At 41.6% G+C, this 24,376-nt stretch overlaps 1 protein-coding gene across 1 annotated transcript in view; it reads left to right on the top strand.

Moving 5' to 3' along the window:
- Positions 1 to 23,640, top strand: part of CDC73 (cell division cycle 73) — a 160,669-nt gene extending 137,029 nt beyond the window's left edge. The window contains exons 14-17 of the mRNA XM_033960855.1: positions 8,950 to 9,111; positions 13,577 to 13,677; positions 19,880 to 20,021; positions 23,154 to 23,640. Of these exons, the coding sequence (XP_033816746.1) occupies positions 8,950 to 9,111; positions 13,577 to 13,677; positions 19,880 to 20,021; positions 23,154 to 23,190 (442 nt within the window). The 3' untranslated portion in view covers positions 23,191 to 23,640. The remainder of the gene's footprint in view (positions 1 to 8,949; positions 9,112 to 13,576; positions 13,678 to 19,879; positions 20,022 to 23,153) is intronic.
- Positions 23,641 to 24,376: the final 736 nt, after the last annotated feature.

Below are 24,376 nucleotides of genomic sequence, written 5' to 3'. Positions count from 1 at the left end.
ATCATTTTTGACTGTTGCTTAAGTGACACACATTTAAGCTGTTGCACATAGGGAGGACAAACAGGGCAGCTTCCCTGTGCCCTTCTGCTCCAGGAGGCCCTCTCTTTCCCTTTTCCCCACCCAGTCTAAAGCCTCCCTCAACTTTTAAAATGTATTTTTGGATTCAAAGGGAGTTCGGCATGGCAGCAATTCTCTGGCACTGCCCATGGCTGCCTTGGCACTGTTCCTCTGCTGCTGTCCACCCCCTCTGATGCAACTTCCTGTTTCAATTTGAATGGATCATGGCAGAGGAATTGTGCTGAGGAGGCTGTGAACAGCATTGGAGAATTGCTGTTGTGCCGACAACCCTCTTCTGAATCCAAAAATACATTTTAAAAGGTGAGGAGGGGCTTTGGACTGAGGTTTGGAGAATGGATAGACATCCTGGCCCACAGGGTCCCCATGGAGCAGCTGATTTTAAAAATAAGGGAGAGAGTGCATCCAGCAGATGGAAGGACATTTTGTAGACCCGGGGATAGGAGGGTGGAGGAAGAGAGATGCTGAATGGGAGGGCCGTTGGGGCAACAAAAGGAGAGATTTTTGTTTATTTTACACTTACAGTACCGCCTTTTCTATTTCAAAACAGGTCAAGGCAGTTTGTACTAGACGAAAGGTGGGGAAATCAGGAAGTGGGCAAGGAGGAGAATTGTGAGCATGGGCCCTCCTTAATTTTTGTCTTGGACTTCAGGCATGACTAACACCAGTCCTGATTGCACATTAAACTGCATACCCTAAAGTGACCGTAAGTGGTCAAATTCCATACAGAACTTGCCTGTAATTTCTCTCTCACTGACAGAAGGCTTATCGCAGAAACACCACCATCAGAAATTCCTGAACATATATTTCAGGTAGGTACTCTTAATGTAGTACTGCCATAGATGTCAGCTTGTAGATCAGGGGTCCTCAAACCACGGGCCGAATATGGCCCTCCAAGGTCATCTACCTGGCTCCCGCTGCAGCTGTGTCCAGCATCATTACCGTCGGCTGGGGGGACACGGTTATTTGTGCTAGGGCCAAGGACATACTGAGCCACCATCACTATGCTGAGGCAGGCAGGTAGTAGCCAGGCCCAGAGCAGGCCCCCTACTCTCCCTCAATTACTAGCTGCCTACACAACAGCAGGCCAGCAATGCCGCCAATAAGCTCAGGCCAGCAGGCCAAAATCAGTCAGTTGCCCACACCCTGGGCCTGACCGAAGCCCCACTGCACCAACAAAAAGTGTACCCAGAAGCACAGGCCAGCAGCAGATGTGATAGCTATGCATGCCCATCCCAAGGAAACAATTATGTCAAGGAAAAGAAAAACTGACTCAGTGCAGGATATTCAAAGAACAGTAGACTAACAATTGCTTTTCATGTAGTACAAGAAGAGAGCTGTTTGTCTGGCATGCCAGGATTCAGTGGCTGTGTTCAAGGCATGCAATTTGCGTCGAAACTACGAAACACGACAAAGACAAATATGATTGTTTGGTCGGACAAGTGAGAAAAGACAAAATATTAAAACTGAAAAATGGATTGACAACTCAGCAAAATGCTTTTGTGAAGCAGAAGAAGCTAAATATTTCATCACTGTGAGCAAGTTTTCAAGTTGCCAAGCTAATAGTGTGCACTGACAGACCATTCGCAGAGGGAGAATTTGTTAAAGAATGTCTTTCTGTTGCCAAAGAGATGTGTCCAGAGAAGTCTGATTTATTTCATACAGTGAGTCTTTCAGAACCTACAATTACACAAAGGATTGAAGAAATAGGGAACAATTTGCATTAGCATTTGCAAAACTCCTTAAAAAAAACTTTGCAATTTTTTTGTTGGCACTCAACAAAACAATGATGATGATCGTGATTTTGCACAACTTCTAACTTTCATGTGTTGGAAAAATGATAATTACAGAGGAACTTGCTGCCTGCAGAGCATCAAAGGAACAACAGGAGAGGATATCTATGAAAAGGTTTGCCAAACTGTGAATGATTTGGAGCTGGACTGAGCTAAACTAGCAGGTGTGACAACTGATGGCGCTCCTAGCATGATAGGGTCTATGAAAGGAGTGGTTGCATGCATTAACCAAGAGATGGAGAAACAACCATTCATGTCCAATACCAATACACTGCCTCATCCACCAACAAGCGCTGTTGTAAATCACTGAAGTGGGACTCTGAAGTTGTGGTGTCCTGTGTAATCTTTGTTAGGCCTCATGCACTAAACCACAGACAGTTTCAGGAATTTCTGTCTGAGCTGAATGTTGCCTATGAAGATATTCTGTACCACACAGAAGTCCATTGGCTGAGTTGAGGGAGAGTTTCAAAACGTTTTATGACTGACTTCCACAAGTTTCTGCTTTCAAACAACAAAGTACCAGAGCTTAAAGATGCCTTCTGACAGATGTAACAGAGCTACTCAACGGTTTCAATGTGCAACTTCAAGGAAAGGGGAAGCATTTGAAGTAAAATTGGACCTACTCATTAAACAAGTGAAGGGGGAAAACTTCTGCCATCTCCCCGCAACTCAAAAGCTGTTGGCTGAGAAACCAACAGTTGCATTCCCAAACAAAAAAAATCTGTGTGGATTCACTGGAAATATTGCAAAGGGAGCATCAAATAAGATTTAAAGAACTTTATCTCCATGAACAGGACATACAGTTTTTCCGGAACCCATTTTCTGTTGACATTGAAATTGTTGATCCGATTTACCAAATGGAGCTTGAAAAGCCGGCTATTATGGCCTCCACTCATAGACCACTCAACTCTCTTCATGCTGGTTCAGATAATATGAATTTAATAATTAAACAGCAATAGCTTACACGAACAAATCATACAGCATACAGAGTAATAGAGCATACACCAGGCTGGCTAGACTGATGGAGAACTTCGGATCAGTTCTGAAACCATGGTCCAAGGAGCTTTCTTTTATATGATTCTGACAGCTCTGGCCCACATTGGTGCATGTTACATTTCACATTTTCATTGGTTAATCATATTCATTATCTCACTTATTAATCTATTGATTGGTTAACATTTCTGAGTGATACTGTGTGTCACGCCTTTCCTCTAAGTCTATTCTAAGGGTTCAGTGCTGGGGCCAATCCTCTTCAATATGTTTGTGAGTGACATTGCTGAAGGGTTAGAAGGAAAAGTGTGCCTTTTTGCAGATGATACCAAGATTTGTAACAGAGTAGACACCGAAGAGGGAGTGGAAAATATGAAAAAGGATCTGCAAAAGTTAGAGAAATGGTCTAATGCCTGGCAACTAAAATTCAATGCAAAGAAATGCAGAGTAATGCATTTGGGGATTAATAAATCGGAAGGAACCGTATATGCTGGGAGGTGAGAAACTGATATGCACGGATGGGGAGAGGGACCTTGGGGTGATAGTGTCCGAAGATCTAAAGGCGAAAAAACAGTGTGACAAGGCAGTGGCTGCTGCCAGAAGTATGCTGGGCTGTATAAAGAGAGGCGTAGCCAGTAGAAGGAAGAAGGTGTTGATGCCCCTGTACAGGTCATTGGTAAGGCCCCACTTGGAGTATTGTGTTCAGTTTTGGAGACCGTATCTGGTGAAGGACATAAGAAGACTTGAAGCGGTCCAGAGGAGGGCGATGAAAATGATAGGAGGCTTGCACCAGAAGATGTATGAGGAGAGACTGGAAGCCCTGAATATGTATACCCTAGAGGAAAGGAGGGACAGGGGAGATATGATTCAGACATTCAAATACTTGAAGGGTATTAACGTAGAACAAAATCTTTTCCAGAGAAAGGAAAATGGTAAAACCAGAGGACATAATTTGAGGTTGAGGGATGGTAGATTCAAAGGCAATGTTAGGAAATTCTACTTTATGGAGAGGGTAGTGGATGCCTGGGATGCGCTCCCGAGAGAGGTGGTGGAGAGTAAAACTGTGACTGAGTTCAAAGAAGCATGGGATGAACACAGAGGATCTAGAATCAGGAAATAATATTAAATATTGAACTAGGCCAGTTACTGGGCAGACTTGCACGGTCTGTGTCTGTATATGGCCATTTGGTGGAGGATGGTCTGGGGAGGGCTTCAATGGCTGGGAGGGTATAGATGGGCTGGAGTAGGTTTTAATGGAGATTTTGGCAGTAGGAACCCAAGCACAGTACCGGGTAGAGCTTTGGATTCTTGCCCAGAAATAGCTAAAAAGAAAACATTTAAATTGAATCAGGTTGGGCAGACTGGATGGACCATTCTGGTCTTTATCTGCTATCATCTACTATGTTACTATTTCCCCATAAATTTCCTGTTAATATACCAAGTTCCTCTTTTGAACACATAGGCCTAACAGCTTTCAACTCTGTGGTTAACTCTCTTAAGTTTTTACATCCTTATTCTTGTGAAACATCCCGTCAACATCTTAGTGAAGCTTTCCATCGGCATCCTTATTCTTATGAAACTTCTGGTAGCTGCTGGCCCTGCTAACTGAGGGGCAGGATCCCTTTTTCACTAGAATTGTTTTTCTTTCCAGCTGTGCCTTCTGTTTGACCTTGCTCTTCTCATGAAAGCAGAAGTGTGTCTTTCAGAGCTGACAGTTTTTAGCCATTTTACTTTTCCAGCAACCATTTTAGGTTTTAGCTGTATTGGCCTGTTTCTGCTATATTGGGGAATTCTTAGGGGTCTTCACCTGGGCTTTTCCTATACAGGACTTCTCTTCCGTTCCTCAAGCTGGCCAAGCTACAGAATTGTGACTCTGAATGACGCATTCAAGTTGAGTAGCCTTACTAATTTCTATGCATCTCTCCCCTTTGAGACGCATCTTAATCTCATGAACCATGCACTCAAAAGGGCAACCATCTTTGGCAGCATCTATGTATGTGAACAGACTTTTTTCCGAATGAAACATCTGAAATCGCCAACCAGATCTGATACACACTTGCATCACTTGTTATGACTGGCAGTGACAAACATTGGACCAGACATTGACTATCTCATCAGCCAAAAGCAGACCCATGTTTCCCATTGAAATACAGTGGTACCTCGGTTTACGAGTGCACCGGTTTGCGAGTGTTTTGCAAGATGAGCAAAGCATTTGCAAAATCGGCACCTCGGAAACCGAGTGTGCCTCGATTTACGAGCGGCGCCCCCCTCGCGATCCGGCACCCCCTCCCCCTTGTGATCCGGCACTCCTCCGCCACGATCTGAAGTCCCCCAGACCCACCTGAACAGGCTTCTTACTTCCGCTTCGGCACCGGCATGTCCTGTGCGTTGGTGCCGGTGCCCGAAGATCGGTCTCTTCTTTGCTGGGCTTTGAGCATCTGTGCATGCTCAAGGCTTGCGAGTTCACGCTCTCTCCGAGTATCCGAGAATCTCAGAAAGAGCGTGAACTCCCAGGCCTTGAGCATGCGCAGATGCTCAAGGCCCAGCAAAGAAGAGGAGGCCGATCTTCAGGCACCGGCACCAACGCACAGGACGTGCCGGTGCCGAGGCCGAGATGGAAGTTAGAAGCCTGTTCGGGTGGGTCTGGGAGACTTCAGATCGGGGGGGGGGTGCCGAATTGCGACGGGGGGTGGGTGCCGGATCGCGGGGGGGGGGGGGGAGGATGCCGGATCACGTGGGGGGGACCTTTGGGGGGAGTGGTGCTGGATCACGCGGGGGAGGGGTGGATAGAGCAGCGCCGCTGGCCTCAGGGGATGGGGTGGGTGGGACCGAATCAAGCGAGTTTCCCTTAGTTTCTATGGGGAAACTCACTTTGATATACGAGTATTTTGGTTTATGAGCATGCTTCTGGAACGAATTATGCTCGTAAACCAAGGTACCACTGTACTGGTAAGTTTATGTTGGTTAAAATTGTTCTTCATTTTAAATATTGTATTATTGTTCCTTTTTTTTTTGCACTACAAATATGTGCAGTTTGCATGGGAATTGTTCATGGTTTTTTTTGAGGGTTGTGGTTTTTTTTCCAAACTATATTCCAGACCCCAACAGTCTGAGGGAATGTGAACCAGCCCCCTGCTTAAAAAGTTTGAGGACCCCTGCTTTAGATCATGTCTTAGCATGTAGTGATAGCTTTGGAGCAGTGTAAGAATTATCCATGTGTTGCATGATCATTGAAGATCATTTAAGCCTATTATTTTATGCTAAAGGGATCCAGTGTGTTAGAATTTACTGGTGTAATAAAATACTGCAACTAACAATACATATTTTACCAGTTGAATATGTGCATGCTCTACTTTATAAACAGATGTTTCTAAGCAAAGAAACTTTGTGACAGTTTTAGAAGAGAATAGTGTCCCTAGTGCAATAGTGAAAGTACCCACAGATTTGTCCCAGTACATGCATTTGGTCTTCAAAAGCTGTCCTGCTCAGGACTGTGTCAGAAATGATCTCTTGCAGAACATAAATAAATGGATTTTCCATTGCTGATAACAAACAAGTTTGAAGAAATATTTTCTCTAGTTTGTTTTAAATCTACTACTTAGTAGTTTCATCGCATGTTCCCTAGTCCTAGTATTTTTGGAAAGAGTGAACAAGTGATTCACATCTACCCTTTCCACTCCACTCATTATTTTATAGACCTCTATCTTATCACCCCTGAGCCGTCTCTTCTCCAAGCGAAAGAGCCCTAGCCGCTTTTGCCTCTCCTCATAGGAAAGTTGTCCCATCCCTTTTATCATTTTTGTCACCCGCCACCAGTATTCGAGGAGTGGCCGTATTATAGAACAATACAAGGGCATTATAACATTTTCATCTTTATTTTCCATTCCTTTCCTTTCCTGAGGGTTTCAACATATCTTCAACAATGACACCTAGATCCTTTTCCTGGGCAGTGACTCCTAACACAGAACCCAGCATCACACAGCTATAGTTCTGGTTCCTGCACCTGCTCACATTAAATGTCATCTGCCACTTTGACACCCAGTCTTCCAGTCTCATAAGGTCCTCTTGCAATTTTTCACAATCCTCTTGAGATTTAACAACTTTAAATAATGTTGTGTCATCAAGTTTAATTATCCCACTAGTTATTCCCCATCTCTAGATCATTGATAAATATTTTATAAAGCATTGGTCACAGCACAGACCCCTAATAAACCCCACTATTTACCCTTCTTCATTGAGACTATTGATCATTTAAGCCTTCAACCAGTTCTCAGTCCATAAAATGGCATTACCTCCTATCCCATGACTTTCTAATTTCCTCAGAAGTCTTTCATGAGGTACTTTTGTCAAAAGTCTTTTGAAAATCCAAATACACAGTATCAACCGGTTCACCTTTATCCACATGTTCATTCACCCCTTCAAAGAAATGCAGTAGATTGGTGAGGCAAGATTTCCCTTGACTAAAAAACCATTTTGGCTTTCTCTCATTAATCTATGCTTACATATGTGCTGTCATTTTGTTGTTTATAATAGTCTTTACCATTTTGCCCAGTACCGGCATCAGACTCACCGGTCTATAATTTCCTGCATCACCTCTGGAACCCTTTTTAAAAATCGGCATCACGTTAGCCACCCTCCAATCTTCTGGTACTATGCTGTTTTTTAAAGAAAAATTACTAATAATTGCTCTGCAAGTTCATTTTTCAATTCTATCAGCACTCTGGGATGTCAAATTGACCCATTACATCATCCAGTGTTAGAGATTTGTATGTGTTTCTCTGATTCATCAGAATTGAATACAATTTCTGGCACCGGTATCTCCCTCATATCTTGCTCAGTGAAGACCAAAGCAAGAATTCGTTTAGTTTCTCCACTATTTCCTTGTCTTCCCTTAGAGCCCCTTTTATCCCTCGGTCATCTAGCGGTCCAGCCGATTATCTTCCCAGCTTCTTGCTTTTAGTATACCTAACAAAGTTTTTACTATGTGTTTTTGCTTCCAGCACATTCTTCTTTTTGAGGTCTTTCTGCACCTTCCTTATCAGTGCCTTGCATTTCACTTGACATTCCTTGTGTTTTACAACCATTTTCAATCAGATCCTTCTTCCCCTTTCTGAAGGATTCTCCTTTAGCTCTAATAGCTTCCTTCACCTCACTCGTTAACCATGCCGGCTCCCATTTGGTCTTCCTTCCTCCTTTTTTAATACATGGAATATATCTATTCTGGGCTTCCAGGATGGAATTTTTAAATAACATCCACACCTGATGCATATTTTTAATCTTTGCAGCTGCATCTTTAAGTTTCTTTTTTACCGTTCTCTACATGTTATAAGTCTCCTTTTTTTAAAGTTGAGTGCTGTTTAGCTCCATCATATAATTTTGAGGATGCTTCCTCAGTCAGTTTGTGCTTCTTTCCTTCCTAGGGCATGAGCAGCAGTTTAAGGGCAAATTAATTTACTTTCAGCATGAGTTGTGGAAATTAACAGCAGCAATAAGATGAGGTGAGACCTAGGGAAAGACTTGGGCAAGAAGAACCTTGAAAACTAATGGGAACTGGCTGGGCTGGAAAAAGAGAGGGAAATTGATGGGGAATAGGCTGAGGGGAGAGACATTGGTGGAGCTTTTGATCCCCTAAACCTTTTGTATGTTTGTATGCACTCAAAAAGATTGGGAAACCCCTATGCTAGTAGTTTATCTGAGCAGTCTTTCCATCTTTTTTTTTTTCTAGCTACCCTATACCTTTGTCTATCACCTCACAATATCTGGTCCATGTACCAGTCACATTACACTGTTGCCCCCAAACCTGTCAGCTCATGGCACCAGGATCCCACATCAGTTATACTTGTTTTAAAAGCAGATGAATAAGAAAAGAAGCAAGGTTAAAAAAGAAAAGACATGAACCAAATACAGTTTAATCAATCCACCAGAACTGAAAACTCCTGGACCAGTTGATTGAACACACAGACACTGAAGTCCATTAAACTCCTTATGGAGTTAAATTTAACAAACTAAAATTTTATTTCCTCAAAAGTCTCTTATCCATGTGGGTCATTTGCTAGTATTTATGAATGTAAAATTTCCTGTCTTATTTTAGGTTTGTGCCATCGGATGAAAAGAAAAAGCAAGGCTGCCAACGAGAGAATGAAACATTAATCCAGAGAAGAAAGGACCAGATACAGCCTGGAGGCACGACAGTCAGTGTTACAGTCCCTTACCGTGTAGTAGACCAGCCTTTGAAGCTTCTTCCTCCAGATTGGTATGATCTAGTCTCTCAATTTGGAACCTGGTTTATGTGGCTCAGTCATCACTGTGGTCAGTCATCACCCGGACAGTTCCCACCCACCAATTCCCACCTGGACAATTTACCATCTAAGTCGATTCCCACCAGAACATTCCTTCCCCCCACCCCCAAACAGTTCCCTTCCAGTATTACCAGTACTGCTATGGATATGACATCACTGTGTGCATCCCCCGTGTGTTAGTTTTAGGGGAGACTCCAAATATGTGCAGCCTCCAAGGGTTAGGGGGAGACCTAGACTGTTAGAGTAAGGTGTTTTGGGTTTTTTTGTGGAATGGGTGTGGTTTTGTTTATTATTGGGTATATGTCTGGTCATGGAGGGGGACCTGTCCAGTGGGAATTACCTAGGAGGTAAATTTTCCAGGTGACTGGTAGATGGAACTTGTCCAGGTGGTTACTAACCTAGAGCCGTGTATACAGATATAACTAGTTCTATTCCTAATCAGTTTGGGGATGTGTTTATTTTTTTGACATGATCAAACATCACACTTGATAAAATAAGGCTTAAATTAAAGCTGAAATATAGACTTGATTTTAGCCCTATATAGACTGTTCTGAATATAAAGCTTATGTTGGAAATTAAAATAGCAAATCTTACTTCAGTGATTCTATACTAGACTTGGCAGTCCAATATTTTAGGAGGATGTGGTTAATGGTAGCCACCTATGAGAAATTGCTCTATGGTTCATTATGTAACGATTGGATTCTTTTGATGGAGCTTGGTTCTGAATATCGGTTTGCATGTTTTCTTCTTTGCGGAAGGAAGATGTTCCTGAAGTCTCACATTGTTAAACAAAACAAAAACTGATTCTTTGATTTTGTGGTAAATAGTGTGGTATTACACTGAGCATCAAGCTTAGCATTCTGGATATTTTACCTGCTTTGCTCATTACATAATTCATTATGGAAACGTAATAGAAAAATACATTGTGAGATCTATTTTCTCTATTGAAAACAGTCAGAATAAAAATTGTTAATTTTGTGATAGTGAGTATAATTGTTTGCAACATTTTGTCACTCTTGGTCAATGGTACATTTTCATGAATCCTTACCTAAGTCCATGAGGTCCACAACCCAGCCTGGTTTGTTCAGGATTTTCACATGCTGACAGGCATCTATAAGGGGCTCAGCGGTGTCCTTTAGGGTGCCAGCTGCATTTCATCTCTCTCTTTCATGTCCACGGGGGTTGGAGGCTCTGATGCTTGTCATATAGGCAGAGAAGGAAGATTCAGCGCTGGAGAAACGGGCCATTTAAGGCAGTGATTTCTTCTCCCAGATCCAGCTACTTTTGGAGTTGAGGTAGGCTGCAGCACATTTTTAGCACAGGTAACAGTGAGTAAGGCTATTACAGCCTATGAGGAAAGTCAAGGGGAGTTTTTAAAACCTTTTTTTTTGTTTGTTTGTTTGTTTTTTAAGGTTTCTGCCATTTCCCTTAGGTATCTCTACCTCCAAAACTCTAAAATCGCTGTTTTGTTTTTTGGGGGTGGTTTGTTTGGGGGGGGGGGGCGGGTGTTTTGGTTTTTTTAAAATTTTTGTTAGAGCATATAGAGCCTTTTTTTTTTTTTTTTCCACCAAAATGCCGCTATGGTGGCCATCTTGGATTTCCTGCTTTTTAAAAAGTTCTCCAGAAACGTCAAATCATCTCGTTTTGCCTCAAAATTGGTAGGAATTGAGTTCTCGGGCTTCTTTACCCCTAATTTATGCCAGGTTTGCATTGGATGGGTGTCCAAAAAACACCCTTGCGCCACGTGTCGCACAGTACATGAAGGTGGGGGGAACGATTGGCTTAGCCTTCCCTTTGCTCTAGGGTTGAGAAATGATTGCCGGGGTCTGTTGGTTGGGAGTAAACCCCTTCCAGAGCCCCAGATAGGCGGTCATTCTAAACACAGGGTGCGGAGGCCATGGAGCCCAAGAGACAGAAGCTGGAGTCATCTAAAGGAGACTTTGCACTGCCTAACCCATTTTCTCTGGGATTTGTCAATCTAATGTGGAGAGCCTTTCTGGATGGCCAAAATCCCCAAGGGCACCTGGCAACGCACAAAGTGTCCGAGGGACTTAGAGGATGAGGGGTCTATTTATATGCTCTTACTGTTGCAGAGCTAGCCCTACCTTTCGGGAGATGCAGGGTCACATACATGTGCACTAGATACAGTGAAGGCCCTAAGTCAAGGAGATGACTGTTCAGACCCTCAGCTCTGTTAGAGCTTATCACTGACTCTGTGGGAGTTGAACTTGGACTCCCTGCAGGTCCCCTCTGCTCCCTGCTCTATATTGAGCAGAGTGTGAGCCCCTGATTTCCTGACATTATAGAGCACTGGGATGCTCCTGAAGGGTCCCTTGAAGTAGCCAAGACAATAGCTCGGCTGCCTTTGATGACACAGGAATATCAGTAGCAGATATGCAGTCCTAGGAACTCGAAGGTAGAGTTAAACATCCTCTTCCGACTTACTCCTTGACCGCTATGTGGTCTTGAATTAAGGAAGATGTGTGAAGTTCTTTCTCTGTAGCACTGTAGTAGAGGGAGTTGCAGTAGTTGGGGTAGTAAGACAGCTTGTGACACTTTCCGAAAGCTGCTTTAGGACAGGGTTGTTTCTGATTGATCTTAGTTACCTCAATCGGAAGAAAAACTTTTTTTTTTTGCCAGAGAAGCAATCTGGTTTTTGAAGGTTAAGGAGGAATCTAGTGTAACTCCTAGCACCTTTTTGGAGTTAGTTATCGAGAGAGCCTCGCCTGTAGGTATTACTAGTTCCTTACAAGATAGCAGACTCTGGTCGCCGAACCAGAGCACCCTGTTTTTTTGTTTGTTTATTTTGGCACTCAGGCTCTCAATGACAGCTTTTATGAAGTGCAGTGTGTTTTCCAGTGATTCTTTAGCTGCGCAAAGCATGAAAATGTCATCTGCGTAGAAGATGTGTGAGGAAATGGGAAGCTATTGCCCACTGCTCTTAGGTAGATGTTGAACAGGGAGGGTGAGAGCGGGGAGCCTTGTGGGACCCCACAGGAGGACATCCTGCTTTGGGATCTTTGGCCACCTTTCCAGACCTCATAAGACCTGTTTTGCAAGAACTGTGAGAACCAGCTGAGGACTGTTCCCTGTATACCCAGTTCATTTAGACTGAATGGTCCACTGTATCAAAGGCGGCTGAGATGTCAAACTACCTCAGGACTGACCGTTTGCTTTTGCTCAGGTAACCATGCCATGAATGGATTGTATCTCCAAATGAAGAACAAAACACCCAATCTTTCTCAAACTTGCTCTTGTAAAGACATGCTGTGGATGGTGCAAATGTCGCACCCATGGCTACATCAGAAAGTTGAATATACAAATTCTCTGAAAAATAACAAAAATTATTTTGATCCTCAATCTAGGATTCAATCTGTTCATTTCAGGGAAGTTGTACTGGACACTTTTTCTAGTAAATCATACTATGCTGACACTTATGTGTTGTTGTTTTGTCTGGTCATAATAACTATTCAGCATGAACAAAACCTTTGCCATATGCTTGATACTGGGCTTGTGTGTCCTTCGGTCAGACCGAAGGACCATCAAGCCCAGTATCAAGCATATGGCAAAGGTTTTATTGATGCTGAATAAAGTTATTATGACCAGAAAAAAACAACACATAAGTTTCAGCATACTAGGACTTAATCTGTGTGACCATATTTTCTTCGCCAGGATCCAAGCCCAAATCTTAGCCTGCTTATATGATAACATTGCCTGGATGTTCCATTGCCATCTGAAACCAAAAATGACAAGACAGAGCTGCTTTGGTTTCACTTTTTTTTAATTAAATTTTAACATTAAATGAAAAAGAACAAACAAATTGGGCAATACAAAGTCAAATAGCCACATAATATAATCAAGCATTGACAAATAATTCAGTGTGGGTCGATGAGATCTAGCCCATCAGCCTGCATTCAAACATTTTGTGTGTGTATCCTCAAGGAGATAGGCATTTCCAAATATATTTTCTTCATCTTGAAAAGTGCCTTGTTCTTCAAGCATGAAGCTCTTCCTCCCATGCACTTCCCTCTTCTATCATGAGCTTCGGGCAAGAGGCAAAGATCATCAGAAAAAAAGTGAGGGCCACCCCAGTTTGGTGTGATGACAAATGGAGCTTAAAATTGGCAGGTGATTTGTGAAGGGACAGAGAAGTCTAGAAAGATGAAAAATATGGTAGTAACCATGTATTGTTGAAAAGGCTTCTGTTAGCGCAGTAATAAGAGGCACCAGAAGTACAGAAGTCATTAATGTGCTGTAGAGGTGACATTAAAAAGAGAAATTATACTAATGCACAAGGTTAGACTCTCAGGAGTGTTGACAGCAGATTCTGTAGCGTGAATAGTTATGAGGCTTGTCTTCCTAGAAGATTTACAGCTATTTTATGCTCATGATCTATAGCTTGTCTTTTTCCTTTTACAGGGATCGTGTGGTAGCAGTATTCGTGCAAGGCCCTGCCTGGCAGTTCAAGGGTTGGCCATGGCTGTTGCCCGATGGATCACCAGTTGATATCTTTGCAAAAAGTAAGTTTTATGGACAGCTATGGTGTGGGCATTATTTTTGTTCTGTAAAGGGTGGAACAGTTGAAGATGTTGATATTTTGAATTCTTGCAGGAAATTATTTTGTATCTGCTTTTAATGCTATTTCTCTTGACAAAAAGCACATGAATCCTGACAAATGGTTCCTTTTCCAAACCTGCAAGGAAATGCAGAAGGCATCATCTATTTTTTCAGCTCCACCTTCTTGTGTCACTGGACAATGCCCCATTTCCCCAGTTTTTCCCTTTTGCAAGTGAATTAAGAAGGTGTCTTTTCATATGCTGTATGTATTTTCACCATGGCTCATTTCAAGAATAGCAACCCATCGAGGGCTAGTAATCTTTGTAGTTCTGGTTTGGTCACATTGGCCCTGATACGCAGATCTAGTGCTGCTTCAATGACGAGTCTCAAACTCTCGCTCAATCCAACGCTGCTTTTGCAGGGGCCAAGACCTCTTTTTCAACCACCTTATTATATTGCCGGTAACTTTCACGGCTGCTTCTTTTGAAGTCTGACTCAAATACAAATAATTGTAAACGATGACAAGAAGGATCAGCTCACAGAGCAGGTGACGTTTACTGATGGAAGCTTTGCAAAGTTAATTAAGTCCAGTGGTGAAAAGAAAAATCTAAGATTAAAATTTTAATCGCAGTTAAGAGTATATTTGGTTTTGTTCCCACTACAGTTCTTTGTGACTCTGGGCAAATCAGTAAACCTGTCATTTCCCAGAGTCAGAAGGAGCTGCAGTGGGAATAAAAATAAATATCACACCTTTAATTTCTTGATTAATCACAATTACAAATTTTAATCAAAATGCTTCCCTAAGTAAATGTTAATGAAAGGATAAGAAATACAAATCAACAAATTAAAGAACCTAAAACAGAATGAAGCAGTCTTAAAGTTTTCATAGTTTCCATAGACTTGTGAAGGGAGCCTTACATCTTCTCCCTCCAGTGTGTGACAGCCTTTTCTGTCTGGGAACTTTAATCTGGTCCTTGTGAAGGCCCCATGTGAGCCTTTGGAGGAGGCATCCCTGATATGACGGTTGAGAGAGTTTTCTTAATGGCTGTGACATCAGTGAGAAGCCCTTTCCTCGCATCTCAGGCTAGCGTCTCTTTTCGAACGGTTCTTTCTTCCGGTCTTGTCCCGTTTTCATTTGAACCAGGAGGTTCGACTCCCAGCCTTCACATCTACAGGAATGAAGAAAACAGAGTGTTGAAAGTTCTAGCTTTGCAACAAATTTTGACTTGTTACTTGGAGGTGACCAATGAGTTCTGTCTATCTGATCACCTCATCATACTTACAAAGCAGCATATAGGGGGAGACCAGCATCTAAAGTGACCATATCCAGGTGAATCAGGATGGCCATATCCTCCACCTATATTAGAAGTGGAAAGCAGTCTCCAGTGGCACTCTACTTGCAGTGTTGCGTCAATTTGGGCAGGGTCTAGAGCAGACTCACCTGCAGGGATTTGCAGAGCATCCACTTGGTCTAATCTCCACATGTTCACTAAATTTTACAATGGGAATGTGGCAGCCGTGCTACTTTGGGTCCTCAGTACTTGGCAGCAGACTCATCTGTCCCACTGTAGGAACTGGGGACTGTCCTGATACGTTCCACTGGTAAAGACTACCAGTCCTATTGCACAAGAAGGAAAGATTAGGTTCTTATTTTGCAAATCTTCTTTTTTGTAAACAGGAATGGTAGTCTTGACATCCACCCTGTCTGATGTATACTAGCCTGCTTACTTAAATATCTTGTTTCACTCACCTTCCCAGTAGGATCAGGTATGAAGAAGAATTCACTTATAATTGCAATAGAAATATTGGTGCAGATGGCACATAAGTAGATGGTTCCTTTTATTGCCACATTGTTTAGTTCAGTTGTGGTTTATCAGCATTGTTTAATGTTTGCATTTAGAGCAGAACAGACTTATGTAGTTTCAGGGAGTTTCTTTGCACCCCTCTCTTATGTTTTAATTCTAAGACTTGCTAGAAGCTTTGGTACCAACTGAGGGAGTGGAGCTCATCCCAGAGTGATGGAAAGTGGAACATGAAAACAAACAGTGGGGTCTCTACAACCCTTGCAACTGATGAGGGTTTAACCCACTGGTCAAGACTACCATTCCTGTTTACAAGAAAGAAGTTTAGGAAGGTAAAAGCCTGATGTTTCCTTAAACCCAGCTGTGTTAACTGCTTTCATCACATTCCCTGACAAAAAAAGTTCCACAGATTTAAACAAGACTCACCAACTCAGTAAGGCCATTCCAGGCTTATCTAAAATGTTATAAACATAGAAGCATGATGGCAGATAAAGGCCAAATGACGCATCCTGTCATCCTCCTCTCCATAAGAGATCCCACATACCTGTCCCACACTTTCTTGAATTCAGACAGTTATGTCTCCACCACTAAACTAAACTAAACTAAGCCTTAAGTTTATATACCGCATCATCTCCACGCAAGCGGAGCTCGACACGGTTTACACCACCTCAACCGAGAGCCTATTCCTTGCATCTACTATCCTTTCTGTAAAAAAAGGTATTTTCTTAGATTACTCCAGAGCCTATCACCTTTTAACTTCATCCTATGCCCTCATTCCGGAGCTTCCTTTCCAAACGAAAGAGTCTCATGCGCATTTATGCCATGTAGGTATTTAAATGCCTCTATCATATCTCCCCTCTCCTGCCTTTCCTCCAAAATAAACATATTGAGATCTTTAAGTCTGTCCCCATACGCCTTATGACGAAGACCACTGACCATTTTAGTAGCCTTCCTCTGTACTGACTCGATCTCCAGAATTGTATAGAGTATTCTTAATGAGGTCTCACCAGAGTCTTATACAGGGGTATCAATACTTCCTTTTTCCTACTGGCCATACCTTTCCCTATTTACCCTGCACAGAGAGTGTGGAGCCTTGGAGCTAGCACTTGATGGTGAAAAGAGTTGTAGAGAACAATAAGAAGAAAGGTAGCATTGTACTGGAAAGGGACTGCTTCAAATGCATTTAATAAGGTAGCCACCATAGAGCTCAGTTGTACTACGAATGAAGTCTATCATGTTCCTGTAGATGAGTTATTGCTCTACATTAGTAAGTAGCTTTTCATTCACATTACTTCCTAATAGCCTGAAACTACTTTCACAATTTAATACTTGGGTTCATTTGCTTATCTAGATTAATTTTTAACAGATTAATTCCCTACCATTTTTAGATTTAATTAAAGTATTTCTAAGGTGGTGGTTCTGTCATAACTTTTAAGTGCATGTGGATTTTAGGAAGAATATATTGAACATGAAATTTCTTTCAGTAAAAAGTATATTTAAAACTCCTATATTTTAGGAAAGGCAAAAACAAGCTTGTTTATGTTGGTAATGATCTTATCTGGTAGCACTAAGGTTCTTTTATATTGTATCTTATGCCAGTATTATATTTTGAGCCAGTGAGGTAACATGAATTATGAGCAATTTGTGTTCATGTTATGATTCTTAATGTTTGAATAAGAGTAAGGAGTCTTTTTCTTTAAGATGCTATGGATATAACCTTGTTAAATAGGATAAAATCTTTTGTGGTTTCATATTAAGTAACCTGACCTTCTTTCATTTCTTTGGTTAATACTGTATGTAGTTTTCTCAGTTGTTTTGAATGCTCTGATGATAGACATCAGAGGCTACCCAATATGTGCTTATAGCATAGTTATAAAGATTTGACCTAGAAATTAGCTTTGAGACCTGTAATTATAGGTCCTGATTTTGGGATCCTTACTTGAGATTATTATTATTATTATATACTTGTATACCGCCATACCCAAGGAGTTCTAGGCGGTTCACATCAATTAATTAGTTTTCCTTCTTCATTCCTCGGCCCCTCCCCAAACATTTAATGCTGTTCTATATGCAGTGTTTCTTAAAATAAGAAGGTACTGTGAAAGAATTTTAAAGTGATTTCTCATCTTTGCACTTATTTAATAGCTCTTTGGGACCTAACACAGTGCACCTTACAACAAAACGAGAGTAGCAACTTTTTCAATCTTTTAAATTTTTCTTTAGATCTTCCATAAACAGTTTGTGACTTAAATGTTTATTAGTGCATTAGGTGTGTCATTCTTGACAGACAAGTATTCTCCCCATGCTCATGTGCCATGCAGAAGAAATCCACTTCAGATTTTCAACACCACTTCCATCACCAGAGGACTCTGCTACCCCCCTTCAGTTTTTCCTTTCGCATGCGAGCTGGAAGGAGTTTTTCTGATTTGCTCTATTTCTTTCTTGTTTTGTGTAGACTTTGTTTTTTTTTTTCAAAGTTTTTGGCGGCGTTTGGTGCTCAGAGCTCCCCAGAAACAGACTGAGATATGCAGTTGACAGGCAAATCCTTCTTATACCTGTTGGCCAGCCTGCAGAAACTTTTGTGGAGCTTGGGACCATGCTGAATCGTTCTCTCCACCTTTCACTTTTGGTGCCTCTCCTCCTCTCTGCCGCAGTGGCATAGGAAGGGGGACCAGAGGTATGAATTACCCTCCTCCCCCCGGGTGCCATCTTGCAGGGGGGTGTCTCTCCCCCCCCCCCACCCACCCACCCCCACATCTCTTGAAAAGTTATTCTTGTGACACCAGATTGGCCATGAAGACCTTGGTATGCAGATCTAGTGTCTTCAGAGGGGTGCAAGTCTCAGACTGCTGGTACAGCCGGTCCTCCTTTTTTCGGGGGGGGAGGGGGGGTCAGTGGTCATAAAAGATCCAAATTCCTTTGCTCTTAAGGCATGTCTCTTCAGCACGTGCTATTAGTGTACAAAAGATACTCAAAGCCAAAAAGCCTACGATCTCTGTTCTAAGGCATGAGAAACATTTCATCACTTATGAGTTAAGGAGAAGGTGGAGCCATTCTCTGCTCTGATCTCAGGGCTGTTAGCTTTCCTCCAAGCTGGCCTTGACGAGAGTTTTACAGTGACATCTCTCAGAGTCCAAGTGGCGGGACTGTCTTATCTCAGGGCTTGAGAACATAAAGGTTCCTTGGCGTGTCATCTGGACATAGCTAGATTGCTAAAGGGGGCGCTACGGGTCAAACCACTGGTAAAAACACCCGTTTCCATCATGGAACCTTAATGTGGTTTTGCAAGGCCTCAGTCAGACTCCCTAAGAGCTGCTTAAGGAAGTGACCTTGATGGATTTTATAATGAATTCCGACACTGACCATCTTTTGGTGTTCACTAGTCAGACTTGGTGCGGCATAGCTGCATCAGGCCACAATTTCCAAATGGATCCTCGGGGCCATTTCATCAGCATATATTGCCTTTGGAAAACAGTCACCAGTCTCTATGAGGAGATTTGTAGGGGAGCACCCTGGTCCACTCTATATATGTTTTCTAAGTTTTACAGAGAGGGCGTGGCAGCAAGGAAGGTTTCAGCTTTTGGGTTCTCAGTGTTACAAGTCAGTGCAGAGGTCCCGCCCTAAATTTCTGGAACTACTTTTGTACTTCTCGTTCGCCCAGAATTACATCTATTGCACTAGAAAGAGAGATTAGATTCTTACCTTGCTAATATCTTTTCTAATAGGTAGGTGGGTCATTCTGGAGTCCCGCTCTGTTTTCTCCTGTGCCTTTCTACTGTCTCAATCAGAAAGTTTGACTTCAAACTGAAATAGAGTTATAGTTTAGGGAGTTTCCCCGTACCCCTCCTTTGCATGTCTTTCTACTGTATATAGGGCTATTGCCTGCTTAAGGGGGCAGCAGAGCCCTCTGGTGAGGGAAGTGGTGTTGAAAAGCTGGTGTGGATTCCTTCTGCATGGCTTGCCAGCATGGGGAGAATACCCATCCGTCCAGAATGACACACCTATCTACTAGAAAAGATATTAGCAAGGTAAGAACCTAATCTCTCTTTAATTGCCCAGACTCTTGTCCTCTCAAAATTAGTATAAAAATGAATTTGGTTTCCGTCTTGCCCTTAAGTAGCTAATTCTTTACTCCACTAGAGCCCTTGATGATAAGAGTAAACAAAACTCAGGATTCCTGTCTTGTCAAAGCTGTATGGAAGACATACCTGTAGTTTCTGTTGCTGGTCATTACACAAACTGCTGAAATGAATTCTTTGTTAAATATAAGCATCAAACCATTCAGAGTGAGAGGTTGTTTGGCCTAGCATTCCTCCTTTTTAACATATATGTTTGTAATATTACATACATTTTTTTTTTGCAGTCAAAGCTTTTCACCTCAAGTACGATGAAGTGCGTCTGGATCCAAATGTACAGAAATGGGATGTAACGTTGTTGGAGCTAAGCTACCATAAACGGCACTTAGATAGACCAGTCTTTTTACGTTTCTGGGAAACCCTGGACAGGTAACATTTCAACTGAACAAGCCATATTAACCTCTCGCTACCTATTGGGGTTATTGGCGTTATTCTTTGTATGCTGAGTAGAGTGGAATGGAGTGGAGTAAGCTAATGTTTAATGTAGTGGCCTGAGAACCAGGGGAACTGCAGCTCCTTGTAACTCTAAACAAGTTATTAAACCCTCTCTTGCCCTAGGTACAAAATAAGTGCCAATATGTAAACCACTTTGATTTGTAATTAGAGAAAGGCAGTCCATCAAATCTTATCCCCCTTTGGAGGAAATTATTCTTCACCATAAACAACTCTCTGGTCTGCTTGAAAGGATTAGAAAAATTGAGCCTCAAAAGAAAGAAATGTGGGAACAGCAGCTCTTTTGTGCTAGATTGTTTCCTACATTTTGGTAAATGGCTTCAGATTCATGGTATAGAGCCATGGCAAAGCATAGATGATTGTTGAGCTGTTTGTGCTGAAAGGCAGTTTTAAATGACGCTAGCATGGAGAATATTGAAAATAGGTGTCTTGTCAGTTTAGGATGATCATTTTAATAGAAATATTCTGAAATAAATTATAGAGCATCTAGGTTTTTGGAAGCTGTTAGGGACTGAGAAGTGCTTTCTATGCTGACTTGTTGCTGTGGCTAATGTGTGGCGCTCAATTGACTCGGTGCTTCTCACCTTTATAAGCTGCGCCACTCCTATAGTTTTCATATAGAGACTCCTGATAGGGCTGAAACACGTACATGCCGAGCCTTAAAGCAACAGCACCTATTGGTCATCTTCACTGTGTTTGTGCGAGGGATATTAAATAAGCCAAATTAGCAGTTCTGCTTACGTAGTAAGAGCAGCTGCCAGAGTGTACCAAACTAAACTAAACTAAGCCTTAGGTTTATATACCGCATCTTCTCCACTGAAGTGGAGCTCGACACAGTTTACAGAGTTTAAAAAATATGGGAGGAGAGAAGAGAAAGAGTTTACAAAGCATAAAAAGAGGGGATGTAATCAGGAGAAGAGATTATTATATGCTAGAGAAAAGCCAGGTTTTCAGTTGTTTTCGGAATAGTTGGAGGGAGTCCAGGTTCCGCAGCGGGACAGTGAGGTCGTTCCAGAGGCCGGTGATTTTGGAGAGGAGAGATCCTACCCAGTGTACCTGCGTGGAGGATGCCGTGTAGAGAGGGGAAGGATAGTTTATGTCTGTGGGCAGATCTGGTGGTAGTTGGTGTTGGGGCGAGGAAGGATAGAGGGATTAGGGGCGGAAGCATGCCGTGAATGATCTTGAAAGCCAGGCAGGAGCATTTGAAATGAATTCTGGAAAGTACTGGGAGCCAGTGAAGATTGATAAGTAGAGGGGAGACGTGGTCATATTTGCGTTTAGCAAAAATCAGCTTAGCCGCAGTGTTCTGGATAAGCTGGAGTCTGCGAAGACTTTTTTTCGTTAGGCCTAAGTAGATGGCGTTACAATAATCGAGTTTGGATAGGATGATGGATTGTACAAGGACGGTGAAATGCTTTTGGTGAAAATAGGATCTAACTTTCCTCAGCATGTGGAGGCTGAAAAAACAAGATTTTGCCAGGGAATTCAGGTGATCGTTGAGGGAAAGGGAGGAGTCGATAGTGATGCCGAGGACCTTGCTTGAGAACTCAAGGTGTAGAGCAGGGCCTGTGGGTAGGGTGAAGAGGGCGGGCAGGTGAGCTAATTTTGGGCCGAGCCAGAGTAATTTTGTTTTTGATTCATTTAATTTCATCCGTACTGAGAGGGACCAGGCGTGAAGTCTCATTATGCATGATGTGATGTTCTCTTGGAGCTAGCTGATAACTTTCGGATCCAGTTGTCTGCCTTGTCACAGGCGTTATTGCTGTTCTGTTTCAGTGACACAAATTTGGTTATCTGTTTATTCCAGAGCAATATGGCATGTTCATGAAATTATTATTTTAAAATGTGGCTGTGAAATTTTTAGCCGTAAAAAAAATCAGGGAAAATAAGCATTTTATAACTTGTCCCAACATGTGAAAATACGGTGCAGTTTAATAAATCTGCAAACAAGATTATGTATAGTCTCAAAAGGCCGTATGTTACACCATATTTTTATTGGTCCTTTTTAAAATGTACCACGGAGTGTTAACTTTTATTGAAGTCATGTTTTGATGCCACTGTAAACATCTGGGTGTTAACTAGTTTTGATTTATATTGTAAAAATTGGAAGTGAGATATTTATATTGGACTAACCTAGTATATTTGTGACTGGATTTTAGAGCCCTACTTCCTTCATCAAATAAGTAGAAATGAATCACAAGATAGTGTTGCCCAAATATACAAGTGAATTGTGGCTAGCATTATCACACTGGACTAATGGTGGTAGTCTTCAAATCTGTAAAGTATTATAACTTAGAGAGGGGGGGGAGAGATCAACAGAATTTAGAGCTACAGAGGACTGTCCAATATGGGTGAGGAAATCAGGTCTCATACATTTCTGATTCCATGCTGACTTAATGTTGGGATAGAAATCTCATACAAACAAATAAATATATGCCTCAGTTGTGTCTTTGATAATATCATATACCAGGATTGTCTAAATTATTTTCATATTAAGGCCTCATATTCCATAATATAGTAGCCATTCAAACATCCCCATATTTTTTTTTTTTTTGTAACATCGTTGAATCGGCTCCAATAATCGTTTCCCTCGACCCTGAAGAAAGTTTCCTTGTGTGAAACATGCATGTCGGGAGAGGTGAAGACCGGACGGGATCACTATAAGCTAAAACTAAGTGACAGTCTGATGGCTTTTAAAAAAATGTAGTAAAAAATTTAGTCAAAAGAATTGGATAAAAAACTAATAAAAATAATAAAGGCTGGACCGACGAAGAGTATTATAGTCAGAGGTCTATACCCTGATGATGGTCTGAAGGTCCATACATAAAAACATACAAAAAAAATAATGTGGGGATGTTTGAATGTCTACTATATTATGGAATGTGAGGCCTTAATATGAAAATAATTTAGACAATCCTGGTATATGAGATGGGATAGAAATCTCAACATTCATTAAAAAGAAATCTATCTACAGAAGGGGACTAACATGGCCATCGTCTATTGACACTGATTATCATTTTTTGCTTACTTTTTCTGTTTCTGGCCCAGGTACATGATAAAGCACAAATCCCACTTGAGATTCTGAATCCCTATTTTCCGTTGCTGCTGCTGCTTGCTTCCCAGGAGCTTGGACTATGCAGTGGAGAAAGCTGCTCTACAACCCTTGCAAAACTTGGAGTTGCCAGGGACTGTATATGTTGAACTTTCCAAATGAAGAATGGACGTGTGTGAAGCCTTTTCCTGGGTTCTTCCAGAATCTACTCCTCGCAATGAGATGGATACTTTAATATTATTGACAAGCAATGGGAGGGGGTTGCTTACTATTTTTTTTAATAAGTTTAGCTAATAGTCTACAATTCAAATTGTATATTTTGATAGCAGTTTTCCCTTTCCCAAGATGTTTACTTTGTTATAGTTTTAAACTGTGTTTGCGTCCTCATTAGGAGGCAGTTCTTCAGTGCAAATTACATAAGTAGACATAGATGTTACAGAGCAGACGTTACCGAGCTGTCCAAATCACATGCATCTAACTAACTATAGTCCTGCTTTTTCTTTATTTTGGTGCTGGAAGGTAATGGCTGAGAATGGTGTTACATATTAAGTGAGTCTGATAAGTAACCTTGTAGAGTAAAAATCAAGAGCCAGTGTTTAGTTGCCTAGTTCCAGCCGATCTAGCAATTTTGCTAGAACTCCGTAGAGGGCAAGCCAACTTTAACCATGCCAATTTTGAGTTAATCTCAAATCCAAAGAGTGTATGTAGATATGTACAATACTACATATCTAGATGACTTTTTTTGAACATTCTATACGTTATTATGTAGATAAAATAATGGAACAGAGTTCTCCCTCCGGTTTTTCTCTGGTACACAGAGATGGGGCTCTTTCCTTTTCTCAAGACTAAAGGGTTTTTTAAATGTTTTTTGTTTTTTTTGTTTGTGTGTATGTGCTTTTTTCAGTTAAGCTGTATTATGGGCTCTTTCTTGACCTTTTTATAACTTCATCACTGTTCTGGCCTAATTAATTTTAAATTTGTCCGTAGAGGAAGTATTCATACAACCCGTATGTCTGTCTTGGGTGTCAGTTCCCAGATTCCAGCAGTTAGTCCCAGTGTAGTTAGTCAAGGAGAAAACACAACTGCTAATGCCAGAAGACAACACACAGAAAGCAAGAGAAATAGTGCTATGATCTGTGGGAAGCACATTTTATGTTTTTGTTTTTTTTTACTGTAAATTATATGCTAGAGAAATGAGCATGAAATAGGAAGGGAAATC

The sequence above is a fragment of the Geotrypetes seraphini genome, chromosome 10, assembly GCF_902459505.1.
Source record: "Geotrypetes seraphini chromosome 10, aGeoSer1.1, whole genome shotgun sequence".
In the NCBI taxonomy this organism is placed as follows: Eukaryota; Metazoa; Chordata; class Amphibia; order Gymnophiona; family Dermophiidae; genus Geotrypetes; species Geotrypetes seraphini.
Note: the sequence above shows the minus strand (reverse complement) of the source record. Positions and strands in the feature narration are given on the sequence as shown.